The following is a 13,844-nucleotide window of genomic DNA, read 5'->3' on the forward strand; positions in this document are numbered from 1 at the left end:
AGACTTCAGTGCCCTCCTCTGAGTGCGATGACCCCTGAGGCCCAGGGTGGGGTGTGACCTTCCCTGGTCTCACAGAGTTAGCAGCACAGCTGTCACCGCGCCCAAGGCTCCTCAGCCTGATCTGGCGGCTCGTTCCACCATTCAAGAGTACCTAATGGGGTCTGAAAATCAGTGCTTTCGCTTAGGCAAACGGAACCCCGGGCTAATAAAAGTTAGAGTCTGAGACCCCGGGTCTTGAAAAGGCCAGATCCCCTGGGATGATTCGCTGATGGAGCCAACCTCGAGCTGAGCCCGCTGATGGTGACTTGGGTGCGGGAGCCTCCACGAGCACCTTGGGGCCAAGTTACTCGGAGGGGCGCCTCTTGCTGTAGATGAGGAAGTCCGAGAGGTCGTGCCACACGTTGCTGTCCTCGTACAGGTAGGTCATGGAGGACTGCAGAGAGGGCTGCAGAGTGGGCCGGTGGTACTCGAAGAGCCACAGCACCAGCCCCCACATTAGCCCGGTGAACAACGGGAACGGGTCCCACCTGGGCTCAGGGATGTAGCCCTTCCCCACGCCCAGGCGGCACAGGGCAAACAGGAGGCGTGACATCAGGTACATGTTGATCTGAGGGAGCGAATGACAGGGAGGTGGGGGTTACAGGTGGGCCCAGCCACCGGGAACCTTCTGCCACCCTGGGGCGCCGCCTGCGCGCCGGGGTGACTTGAAACGGTTACGTAGCGGGCATTTAAATGTGACTGTTTATGGCTTTATTATTCTTTTTCATTAAAAAATCTGAAAAATGAATATATTTACATGGATCGAAACTAAAAGGTGACTCAGCAACAAAAAAAGCAATCCATAAAAGAAAAAAATTAATAAACTGGATTTCATCAAAACTCAGAACTTTGCCCACGTGAAGAGGTAGAAAAGAAAAGCTAGACTGGGAGAAAATATTTACAAACACATATCTGACAAAAACTAGTACCTGGAATATATTTTTAGAAACTCTCAAAACTCAACAGTGAAAAAAGAAACAATCCAGTTAGAAAATGGGCAAAAGACACAAACAGTTATTTCACTGAAGAGGTTACACAGAAGGAAAACAGGCACATGTAAAAAGGTTCAATTTCACTAGGCATCAGGGACATGCAAATTAAAACCACAGTGAGATAGCACTATACACCTATCAAAATGTCTAAAATTTAAAATGTAATAAACCACATGCCAGCTAGGATGTGAAGAAACTGGACCACGCATATATTCCTGATAGGAATGTAAAACAGTACAATCACTCTGGAAATGCTTCAGCAGTTTCTTATGAAACTAAGTATGTATGGACCATATGACCCAGCAACTGCACTCCTGGGTATTTACCCCAGAAGTGAAAACTTACGTTCACCAAAAACACGTACAAGAATGTTCTGAGTAGCTGCATGCTTAATAGCCAAAGACTGGAAACAACCCAGATGTCCTTCAACAGGTATACCCATAACATGGATAACATAACCACTCAGCAATGAAAAGGAATGAACAGCTAATACGTACAATAACTTGGATGAATTGCCAGGAAATGATGCTGAGTGAAAAAAGCCAATCCTCAAAGGTTACATACTACAATGACTCCATTTATATAACATCTTTGTAAATTGAAGTATGGTTGATTTACAATGTTGTGTTTGTTTCAGGTGTACAGCAAAGTGATTTGGCTACACACACACACATATACATATATATGTATATATATTCTTTTTCAGATTCTTTTCCATTAAAGGTCATTACAAGATATCGAATATAGTTCCCTGTGCTATACAGTAGGTCCTTGTTGTTTATCTATTTTATACACAGTAATGTGTATCTGTTAATCCAAACTCCTAATTTATGCCTCCCCCACCCCTTCCCCTTTGGCAACCATAAGTTTGTTTTCTATGTCTCTGAGTCTGTTTCTCTTTTGTAAATAAGTTCATTTGTATCATTTTTTTAGATTCCACATATAAGCGACGTCATATGGTATTTGCCTTTCTCTGTCTGACTTATTTCACTTAGTATGATACCCTCTGGGTCCATCCATTTTGCTGCAAATGGCATTATTTCATTCTTTTTTATAGCTGAGTAATATTCCATTGTATATATATACACCACGTCTTCTTTATCCATTCATCTGTTGACAGACATTTAGGTTGCTTCCATGTCTTACAAATAGTGCTGCTATGAACACTGGGTGAATGTATCTTTTCTAATTAGAGTTTTCATCTTTTCCAGATATATACCCGGGAGTGGGATTGCTGGATCATATGGTAACTCTATTTTTAGTTTTTTAAGGAAACTCCATACTGACCTCCATAGTGGCTGCACCAATTTACATTCCCACCAACAGTGTAGGAAGGTTCCCTTTTCTCCACACCCTCTCCAGCATCTGTTATTTGTAGCCTTTTTGATGATGGCCATTCTGACTGGTGTGAAGTGATACCTCACTACAGTTTTGATTTGCATTTCTCTAATAATTAGTGAGCTTGAGCAGCTTTTCATGTGCCTGTTGACCATCTGTATGTCTTCTTTGGAGAAATGTCTATCATATAACAGTTTTGAAATGACAACATTTTTGAAATGGAGGTCAGAGAAGCTGTTGCCAGGGGTCAGGGAAAGGAGGGGAGACGGAAGGAGATGGGTGTGTCCAGGATTCCTAGATTTTGGAAGTTCACAGACAAGTGAAATTTCTATGAAAAAAACAAAATTGGGGAAACTTTCCCAAAATACAAAATGCTCATATCTTTAGATTCCACAATTCCATGTCTAGGAACTTACGGACAGACTAACATAAGTACAGGAAGATGTCTGAACAAAGATGTAGACTGCAGTTTGTGTGTGTGATGGCCAAAGGCTAAAGAGCCCCTAAATGTCCATCCAGAGGAGACTGTGAAATCAAGGCTGGTCCATCCCATCAGCAGAGGGCTCTACTGATGTTATAAAGGATAAGGGACTGACAAGAGAGGCCTCCAAGATACACTGTTACATGAAAAAAAAACGTAGTATGATCTCATTGGTGGAAAACTCCTACTATGTACACTGACACAAGCACAGACAAGTTCTGAAAGGCTATACAATACACAGTTAAAGTGACTGTCTATATGTATATCTATAACTGACTCACTTTGCTGTGCAACAGAAACTAACACAACATTGTAAATCAACTATACTCCAATAAAAATTAATTTAAAAAAAGTGACTACCTCTGGACAGTGGCTGGACAGTTGGTGGGGGACAGGAACTTTCTTTCCAGTTTATTTTCTAATTTTATCATGATGTATCCTAATCACCCAGAAGTGTGCCAGGCACATAGGGGGTGCTTAGTTTGCATTATTTAAAATGTGAAAATAAAATATTATTTTTATAATTTAAGGGCTTCCCTGGTGGCGCAGTAGTTGAGAGTCCGCCTGCTGATGCAGGGGACACGGGTTCATGCACCGGTCTGGGAAGATCCCACATGCCGCGGAGTGGCTGGGCCTGTGAGCCATGGCCGCTGAGCCTGAGCGTCCGGAGCCTGTGCTCCACAACGGGAGGGGCCCCAACAGTGAGAGGTCCGCGTACCGCAAAAAAAAAAAAAAAAAAAAAAAAAAAAAAAAAAAAGATATTTAAGAAATTTGAGGAAGGCAAATTGGAAAGACTGCCAACTTTCATATTGCCCAAGAAGGATGCTAAAACAGGAGCAGCAGCAATGATTAGCATTTAGTTTCATCACCTCATTAAAAAACAGAACTTTAACCCAGAAAAAAGGTCAAGTTACAGAATAAGAAGCAATTCTTTGAATGTAGTAAGTTTTGTTTTATGAAAATCTTACTCCAGGGTCATGTTTTTTTCTCATGTCACTGCAGAGTGGTGTTTTGTGTTTTTGTTTTGTTTTGTTTTTTTAAATCTTTGCCCCAGAGAGCTGCACACACATTGATTTTGGGAATCATGGAATTCCAACAAGGCACCTGGTTAACAGAGTGGGAAACTGAGGGGGAAGTGACCTTCCCAAGGTCACACAGGGACTGGTGAACCACAGACCCTCGTACATGGAAGGGAACCAAGAGCTTGTCTTCTTTGACTCCCATCCCCAACTCTATACCTGAATCCCGTCACACGCTTCACCTCCACCCCTCTCCCCAACCCACATCCAGGAGAGGGTCTTTACCTGGCTGTTGATGTTATTGTTGTTTCCAAACACCAGGATGCCCCCAAGGAAGGCAGCCACGAATGAGTGCACCTGGTAGGTCTCGCCCTGGAGGTGGGACTGCAGGGCGCAGAGTCCCTTGTAAGTGAACACAAAGCTGGCCAGGTTCCAGGAGTGAGTGTACGTGGCCTGCAGGATAGCCCACAGCTTCTCCCGGAGGCTGCACAAACACAGGGAGCCACCGTGAGTGCAAGCCCAGCCGCCCCCAGGGCATTCACCCACCTGGCATGCAAAACTGACCCAGGCAAGGAGCTCACGGGCCGATGCTCATTCAACCCTGGGCCTCTACGCTCCATGTCCTTGGGGCTGCTCCCTCACTGGATTCCAGCCTTGACTCCGCGCCACCTCCTCCGAAAGGTCTTCCCTGACCACTCTACATAAAAGAATGCCCATCGTATTTTGTTCCCTTACCCAACTTTTCTTTTCTTTCATAGCTCTTATCACCACCTGACATTTATATACTTGCTTATTATCTCCCCCCACTCCCACCCCATCCCAGTGGAAGCTACTAGAGAGTGGTGTCTACATCTGGCTTGTTCATCCTCAGCCCCCAGTACAAGGCCTGGCACATAGTAGGTGCTCAGTAAATATATTTTTTTGGAGTGAAGATGTGAAGAAATGAATGAGCGAGTGAGTATGTACCATGTGCTGGATCTGGGGATACAAGTCTGAGAAAAAAGAGATCTGCTTGCTGCCCTCATGAGGTTTATGATCTAATGGGAGAGGAAATTATGAAATGAATAATCACAACACAAAGGTCAAACTTTGACCTTGACAAGACATGATCCTGGGGTGTGAAGAATGAGGAGTCAGTGAGGTCAGGAAGGGAGAGGAGTTGCATCCCAGGCGGTGGATCAGCACATGCAAAGGTCCTGAGGAGGGACAGAGAACAGGGAGTAAAGGAACAGAGAGAAACCATTAAGGCCTGAGCAGAAAATGTGTGGGGCAAAGGCTGTGGGGGAGGGGCGGGGCCATGCTAAGTTTTGTCTTTATCCTGAGAGAAGCCAACATTTAAGTAGGACAGATGATTTGATTTATCTTTAAAAAATCACTAGGGGGCAGTGAGGAGAACCAGGGAGAGGAGCAGAGTGTATTCTGGGAGATCAGTTCAGGGCCGGCAAACGCAAGGACCCTCACGGCTGGAGAAGGACCTTGAAGTGTGTCTTCTGGGACCTGTGGAAGTCTGCCAGGTGAGTGGGGAGAGCCAGGAGTCAGGTGGTTCTCACCCCATAGGAACATGGGCCCAGCACTGACAGTTCTAAGGCAAGCTGGATTTCCCACTTGTCAAGCGTTGGCACTAATCCTCCCTTCAAAATGTTTCTAGAATCTGAACACCCCTCACCTCCACTGCCACCATCAAGGTCTGGGCCACCACAGTTACTCAACTGGATTATTGCCACAGCCTCCTACTTTACACCTACTTCTGCCCTTGACCCCTAGCAGCAAACTCTTCACTCTCTCACTATTAAAAGATAAGTCAAAGAGTGGCATTTCCCTATACAAATTCTTGCAACAATTTCCTGTCTCACTTAAAGGAAAAGCCAAACTCCTCTCTATGACCTAAAGCTGGACAGGATGGGCCTAGGTTACCCCTGTGACCTTCCTTTCTTTGTTTTCTCCCCTGCAATCCCTCTGCTGCAGCCTCCTCAAACTCACCAGGCATGACCCCACCTCAGGACCCTTGCACTGGCTGTTCCCTTGGCCTGAAACACTCTTTCCCTTGATACCCACTTGGCCAACTCTTCCATCTCCTTCAAGTCTTTACTCGAATGTCAGTTACTCACTGAGGCCTTCCCTATTTAGTTCTGCAGCCTGCCCCTCCTCCAGCTCTCTGGATCCCCTTTCCCTCTTTCCCTGCTCTAATATTTCTTTCCCACAGCCCATACAATCTTCTAACATACCATATACTTTCCTTATTATGTTTATTTTCTGCTACTCCTTGCTAGAATGCAAGCTTTACAAGGGAAGCGATCATTCTCTGTTTTTCTTTCACTGCTGTATCCCCAGCACCTAAAAACAGTGTCTGGGGGCTTCCGTGGTGGCACAGTGGTTGAGAATCTGCCTGCCAATGGAGGGGACATGGGTTCCAGCCCTGGTCCAGGAAGATCCCACATGCTGCGGAGCAACTAAGCCCATGTGCCACAACTACCAAATCTGCGCTCTAGAGACCGCGAGCCACAACTACTGAGCCAGCATGCCAAAACTACTGAAGCCTGGGCGCCCTAGAGCCCGCGCTCCACCACAAGAGAAGCCACCGCAATGAGAAGCCTGTGCACCGCAACGAAGAGTAGCCCCTGCTTGCCGTAGCTAGAGAAAGCCCACACGCAGTGGGGCCAAAAATAAATAAATAAAAATAAATAAATTTATTAAAAGAATAATAATCTTTGAGTGTCTGGCACATGGTCAATAAATACTTACTGAATGAATGAGTTCAATTAAAAAAATGATTCGAAAAAAATGATTCAGAGGGCAAAAACTAAAACAAAAATAAATTTAAAAAAGGAAAAATACAGGGCTTCCCTGGTGCAGTGGTTGAGAGTCCGCCTGCCAATGCAGAGGACACGGGTTCGTGCCCCGGTCCGGGAAGATCCCACATGCCGCAGAGCAGCTGGGCCCATGAGCCATGGCTGCTGAGCCTGCGCGTCCGGAGCCTGTGCTCTGCGGTGGGAGAGGCCACAACGGTGAGAGGCCCGTGTACCGCAAAAAAAAAAAGGAAAAATACAGGGCTTCCCTGGTGACGCAGTGGTTAAGAATCCGCCTGTCAATGCAGGGGATACAGGTTCGAGCCCTGGTTGGGGAAGATCCCACATGCTGTGGAGCAACTAAGCCTGTGTGCCACAACTACTAAGCCTGTGCTCTAGAGCCCACGAGCCACAGCTACTGAGCCCATGTGCTGCATCTACTGAAGCCTGCCCGCTCTAGAGCCTGTACCCTGCAACAAGAAAAGCCACTGGATGAGAAGCGCGCACGTTGCAACGAAGAGTAGCTCCCACTCGCCGCAACTAGAGAAAGCCTGTGTGCAGCAACGAAGACCCAACACAGCCAAAAATTATAAATAAATATAAATAAATAAATAAATAGGAAAAATACATAAAGAAAGTCCCTTACAGGGACTTCCCTGGTGGTCCAGTGGTTAAGACTCCAGGCTTCCACTGCAGGGGACGCAGGTTTGATCCCTGGTGGGGGAACTAAAATCCTGCATGCTGTGCAGCACGGCCAAAAAAAAAAAAAAAGTAGAAAAAATCTTGCCAGCTGGATTTGAGTAGTAGGGTGTCCACGTGTGATTCTTTTTTTTTTTTTTCTGGTTGTGCCAGGTCTTAGCTGTGGCAGGCGGGCTCCTTAGTTGCGGCTCACTGGCTCCTTAGTTGCGGCAGTGTGCTCCTTAGTTGCAGCCTGCAGCCTCCTTAGTTGTGGCATGCAAACTCTTAGTTGCGGCATGCACGTGGGATCTAGTTCTCTGACCAGAGACTGAACCTGCATCCTCTACATTGGAAGGCGGATTCTTAACCACTGAGCCACTAGGGAAGTCCCCCATGTGTGATTCTTATAAGCTCCAGATGAGGCTACATACATTAAAAACTAGACCACAAAGTGATTTCTGAGAAGTTTCTTGAGGGAAGTTATAGGAGATCAGAGGAAGGCCAGGAAGCCTGAAAGTAGGTCATGAACAGTTTTCCTGAAAAAGTCATCTTCAGAGAACTGGTATGGGTTACTAGGAAGGAAATAAAGGTGGGGTGGAAGAGGAAAGGGCATTCCTGGCGGGGGGTACTGCATGAGAAACGTAAGGAGGTAGAACCACATGCGGCACATGAATGAATGGCAGTGAGTCTTGGTGCCAAGGGCACCCCAGGGTGGACGTGGGGGAGTAGGGGGGATGTCCCTGAGGTCAGGCTGCAGAGGTCCTTGAAGGCCACACCTGGAAGCTGGGCTTCTCTGGAGGACAGCGAGGAGCCAGGGGAATTTTCGAGATGGGATAATAGAATCAGACTTGTGCTTTAGGAGGTGGTGGTGCAGACAGGTTAGACCCAGCTAGGAAGCTACTGCAACAGTCCTGGCACTGAGGGGTGACCACATTCTCTCCCAGTTTGAAGGGTGTGCAGAAGTGATGGGTACCTGCCACTCCGGAAGAGAAAGGTCATGACCAGTGCGTGAGGGGCCCGGACTTTGGCTCCATAGCTGTAGAAACAAAAGAAAACAGTTACTACAGCACCACTGAATCACAGTTTCTTTCTGACTCCCTGTGCCCCCTCCCCATCCCTAATCCTGACATCATTTCGAGAGGGAAAAAATAATGCTGGCTTTCAAGTTAGATCTGGGTTCAAAGTGGATAGTACAGGGACTTCCCTGGCAGTCCAGTGGTTAAGACTCCGCACTTCCAATGCAGGCAGTGCGGGTTCGATCCCTGGTGGGGGAACTAAGATCCCGCATGCCACACGGTGTGGCCAAAAAAAAAAAAAAAAACAAACCAAAGTGGGTAGTGCAAAGGAAATAATATTTGGTGCCAAAGCCCTGCCCTGTTGTGCTGTATACACTTGGATAAATCATTTAATATCTCTGAGCCTCCCTTCTCCCATCAGTTAAAAGTATTCTCCATTTCAGAGTTGCTTCTGGCAGTTAAGGACATAGCACATGTAAAAGTTCCTAACTCAACCAATATTAGTGTCTCTCCCTTTCTTTTTCTTCTTTATTGGACTTCCCCTCAGCCCACCAAGTCCTCCTGCTGTCTGGCCCCAATCTTACCAGGCTACAAGGTCTAAAAATCTTTGGCAGCCTCCTTGAGACAACTGTCATGAGTCCCATATTGTTTTCATATGAGTATCTGTGAGGTTTGCTTGAAACAGCAGAAGACTGGGAGCAAACATGTGTCCAACCACAGGGGGCTACTGGGTAAACAAATAATGGACCCAGCCGTCAGTGGAATGAATACCACACAGCTGTACAAGAACGAGGTGGCACTATATGTGCTCTATGCTTGGTTAGAGCAAGGTGTGTAAGCTTCTAAAAAGTTCTAACTTTTTATGCCTTTTGTGAATATGCTACCTAATTTTCAAAAAATAAGTCAAATAAAAAATGTGATCAAGTGACAGCAGTGTTACTGTAGTGGTGGCCACACTGAATGGCTTATTTTCACAATGCCTAGCTGTGGGCAGGGCCCTCATCCTGGCCCCAGCAAGCTCTCTGCCCCACCTCCTCCAAAGTCATGTCTCTTTCCCCTGAATAAAGAGACCCTCGGCCTCCTCCAGCTGGCCAGGGCTAGAAGGGTCCTTCCTTATACCACAGACACAAGCAGAACAATGCCCCCAACTCCCTACATCTGCTTGGCCCCCTACCCAAACTCCTCAAACTCAGGTGGGAGCCACTTAGTACCAGTCACAGGATCACTCTGCATCTTGAAAAATGGGATGCCCCAGATTAAAAAGGATTTAAAGGATATGCAGGTACAGTGTGATATCCTGGAAGATCCTGGTCTAGACAAACTTGCTATAGAGGACATCTGGGGGACAACTGGAACAATTTGTCTATCAACTGGACAGCAGTCAACGTTATAGGATTAATTTATTAGATGTAATCATGATAATCTAGCCATATAGGAAAATGCTCTTATTTTCAGAGATGCACATTGATATATTTAGGAGTGGAGCATCAAAATGAGTTACATTTCACACAGTTCATACATCTCAGTTCTCAGTCATCCAAGACAAACAGCACATGCTTTTCCACCTCCAGGCCTTTGTTCAAACCATTCCCTCTGCCTGAGATGCCCTTACCACCCCCAGCAAATTCCAGCTCAGCCTTCAAAATGGCACCATCACCTCCTCTGTAAAGCATTCCTGATCATCTGGTATTGCCGTGGTAATTTAATCATCAGTCTCCCCACTTTGACTCCAGGTCCTTACAGATGGGCCTGGGCCCACTGATGTCATCTCAGGGCCCACCCCACCCTGGTCTCACCAAAGCATGACTGATATGATCTGGCCAGACCCAGGGGGAAAGACCTTCTTCCTGACTCTGGGCGCCCATGGAAGCCAAGAGCCTGGCATTGAGATCAGGTATCCTTGGGTTTGAATCCTGGCTCCGACCCTGACTAAGTGACTTGACCATAAGCAATGAATCTTCCTCTCTGAGCCACAGTCTTCTCATCCAGAAAATGGGGACAATGGCAATTCCTACCTTGCACATTCATTCATTCAGTAAATATTTGAGAGCCTACTATGTACCAGGTACTAGGAATATAGCAAGGAACAAAAAGATAGATTAAACTTTCTGTCCCCATTGTTGCAGCAAAAATAGAAATTAGACTTTTCTTTTCTGATAGACAAGGAAAATAAAGTAACAATGAACAGCCTGGGGAAACAGCATAAACAGGCCTGAAAGAGTTAATCAATCCTAGTTTTATTTTAACTGCTACTAATCTGTAATGTCTGTAACTAGATTTGTCCTTCACAAAGCTAACCTCTAATATTCCCTGACACTACGTGAATCACATCCTGTACCTATCACTCCCTTACTCTGTGTGAATTACACCTGCCCCTAACACTCTCTGATCCCGTGTGAATTACATTATCCACCTGGTATTTATACTCCCTGCACTCCCTTGTAGCAAATCAACCCTTGTAATGTCGGCATTTCAGAAAGAAGGTTGCAGGCCAACAACCCAGAGGCCAACAGACCCAATTACCAAACAGACCCAATTACCAGGCTGCCCGAGGCCAGCTGTGACTGTTTGGAAATAATGCAAGAAGAAGATAAATGCAAGACCTTAATTACTTTGAGCCTTATCACCTACCAGACCACCAGTCCCGGCTATATAACCTTGCCCTATTCCCCAGAGACGGGGAGCCCAGTTCTTGAGGTGCTAGCCGGCTGTGTTTCCCATTTGCCTGGCAAAGAATAAAGCTTCTTCTTTTCCTCCAAATCTCTGTCTCTGTTTCTGTTTGGCATTGGTGCACAGAGAGCCAAGATTTTTGACATCACCATGAAGCTCACTTTCCAGTGAGAAAGACAGTAGAAAAACAGGATACATAAGTGAACTACTTAGTGTCAGATGGTGGTAAGTATTATGGAGAAAAATTCAGTAGGGAAGGAGGTGGGAAGTTCAGGGATGGCTTCATTGAGGAGGTGACAATCAGAGGCCTGAACAAGGTGAAGGAGTGAGCCAGTCAGACATGCATGTGAATAGAACAATAATTACAGCAGCCAACAGTTATATACATACCAGGCACTGTGCTAAGCATTTCACACATACTGACTCAAGCCTCCGACAGTGTAAGTTCTATTATCAGCCCCATTTTATAGAAATTGAGGCTTAGAGAGGCTAAAAGACTTGCTCAAGATCACGCAGGTAAGGGGCACCAGGATTCACACCAAGGTGGTCACATCCACACAACCATGCCATGCTGCCACTAAAATGCCAGCTTCAAGAGCACGCAGATCTTCCGTTTGTTCTCTGATGCGTCCCCAGTTCTGGCACAGTAGGCTCTCAATAAATGAAAGCTGTTATGCATGAAGTTTAAAGGAAGCTGAGCTCCCGTCCTGGCACCAGCCAGGAGAAATGACCCCAAGACCTCTTCTGCAGGTCTTCAATTTGCTCAGCAAATATTTGCAGCTTCATTTACATCACGACTGAGGCTTATCAGGAGTCCCCTGTGCCAGAAAGGACTTACAAAAGAGAACTGAGAAGCGGGATGAAAGCCCACGCGCAGCTTAATGGAGGGAGCACAGAGAGGCAGGGCCGCCGGCTGGCTAGAGGCCAGAGTCCAGCTTCCCATTAGACCCAAGGGCACACAGCGGCGGGAGAGGGGAAACTGGGCCCAAATGAAGGGAGACAGGGGCTGCATGGGAGGCAGTCAAGGCAAGAGGTCCAGGTTGCAAAGCACGGAAGACCCAGAAACAGCGTAGTGGGAGCCCCGGCTCAGAAGGCGCTCGAAATCCAAAATCCAGCGCCCACTGCGCCGATACTGGACACCGAGAGACCTAGGGACACACTAAGACTGCTCAGGGGCGCACAGCGCGGCGGCGCCGGCCCTGGAACCCGCTTCTCCGACCCCATCAGATCGATCCCTCAGCCCCTGCCCCGCCCCACCGCCCGACTTACACAGCCCCGTTCCGGAAGCCCTTAAGCATGGACAACGCTGCGTGGTAGCGGCGCTTGCGCAACAGTGCGTTGATCGCAAGGAGCAGAGCCCGCAGCTGCGGCGGTGCGGCCATAGCGCGGGCGGCGCGCGGGGTGGCGGGCACCGAGCAGGACGCCCGCCCTGACAGCTCCGGGTTCCTCCTGCACAACCCTCAAGCGCCGGACAGTGCCGGGCAGCGCAGCCGCGTCTTTGCGCCCATAAGATGCGTCTGCTGTCACTCATACAAGGAGAGCCAATCACAGGACTCACTCATCTCACCAGGGGAATGGGACGCAAGCACACTCCCGAATAGCGGTCTGATTGGAAGAGAGGGAGAGCTTGTACTCGGTCACAGCTGGCTCCGCCCGATTCGACCTAAAGAAGGTTAGAAACATGCTCATGGATTTGTCCAATGAGAAAGTACGTTTCTCTCGGGCTTGGAGAGAGGTGTGTCACCTGTGAGCTTGGAAGGAAGTTTCCTGAAAGAGGAGCCGCCCTCCCTGGAGCTGGGATGGTGGCACTGCGGGGAGCCAGGCCTTATCTTTACACATGACAGTTCTGATTGGTTAACATTGATCATAGCGATCTTCTCAGACCATAAATGACTTGGCACCCTTTGGGTTTCCATTTATTCTTTTTTTTTTTTTTTTTTTTTTTTTTTTTTTGCGGTACGCGGGCCTCTCACTGTTGTGGCCTCTCCCGTCGCGGAGCACAGGCTCCGGACGCGCAGGCTCAGCGGCCATAGCTCACGGGCCCAGCCGCTCTGCGGCATGTGGGATCTTCCCGGACGGGGACACGAACCCGCGTCCCCTGCATCGGCAGGCGGACTCCCAACCACTGCGCCACCAGGGAAGCCCTCCATTTATTCTTAAAAATCAAACTCCTTCCCACGGCCCGCCAAGAGAAGACTCTGTATGATCTAGCTCCTGCTTCCCTCTTTTACCTCACTCCCCCACTCTCCCCTCCTCCCGTCACTTGCCTCCTAGGTCACTCCTCTCCAGCAAAACTAGCCTCCTTGCTGTTCCTCGAGCGTGACGCTCCTGCCTCAGCGCCTTTGCACTTCTAGTTGCCTGCCTAGTACGCGTCACCCCAAGTTCTTCCGATAGCTGGCTCCTTCTCAACCTTCAGGTTTCAGCTGAAATGCCACCTCCTCAGAGAGGTCTTCCCAGATATCCCATCTAAAGTAGTACTGCCCACTCTGACTCATTACCCTCTTTTATTTTCTTCATAGAACTTTACACTCTTTGAAATTATTTATTTGCTACATGTTCATTGTCCACTGCCCCTACCAGATGGTAAATTCCATGAGGGCAGAAACCTTGTCTTATTTTCTGCTGTAACTCCAGTACTTAGCACATGGCAGGTGCCCAACATAGGCTTGTTGAGCAATATAGTTCTGGGTTATCTCCCAGAACACTGAGGGGTGACATTTATGTATGATGTCACTGTGTGGAGTTGTTACTGGAAAACAGTTACACACTGAGTGGTGGCTGTGATTTGTGAGGGTGTCCCCTGGTACACGGGCCATCTGGTATTT

The 13,844-nt window shown here is 47.5% G+C and overlaps 1 protein-coding gene across 2 annotated transcripts; it reads right to left on the reverse strand.

Annotated features, from left to right (window-relative positions):
* Nucleotides 1-343: 343 nt before the first annotated feature.
* On the reverse strand, nt 344-12,476 carry PXMP4 (peroxisomal membrane protein 4). Of its 2 annotated transcripts, XM_065892608.1 has the most exons (4): nt 12,289-12,476; nt 8,307-8,369; nt 4,155-4,353; nt 344-607 (listed from the first exon to the last, which is right to left on the reverse strand). In XM_065892608.1, the coding sequence occupies exons 1-4, from the start codon at nt 12,399-12,401 to the stop codon at nt 344-346; spliced, it is 639 nt and encodes a 212-aa protein (XP_065748680.1). In that variant the 5' UTR covers nt 12,402-12,476. The 2 variants fall into 2 exon arrangements, with proteins under 2 accessions (XP_065748680.1, XP_065748681.1); XM_065892609.1 differs by lacking the exon at nt 4,155-4,353 and having other exon boundaries at nt 592-607; nt 12,289-12,401.
* Between the last annotated feature and the right edge of the window lie 1,368 nt (nt 12,477-13,844).

The sequence above is a fragment of the Phocoena phocoena genome, chromosome 15 (assembly GCF_963924675.1).
Source record: "Phocoena phocoena chromosome 15, mPhoPho1.1, whole genome shotgun sequence".
Lineage (NCBI taxonomy): Eukaryota > Metazoa > Chordata > Mammalia > Artiodactyla > Phocoenidae > Phocoena > Phocoena phocoena.

Bases quoted from the DNA above. Each gene is read 5' to 3' on its own strand.
- PXMP4 (XM_065892608.1), bottom strand. From the start codon at position 12,401: ATGGCCGCACCGCCGCAGCTGCGGGCTCTGCTCCTTGCGATCAACGCA. The intron at 4,354-8,306 runs GTACCCATCACT...GTGTTTGTGCAG, and splicing joins TTTCTCTTCCGGAGTGGCAG to CCTCCGGGAGAAGCTGTGGG. The intron at 608-4,154 runs GTAAAGACCCTC...TCGCTCCCTCAG, and splicing joins ACAATAACATCAACAGCCAG to ATCAACATGTACCTGATGTC.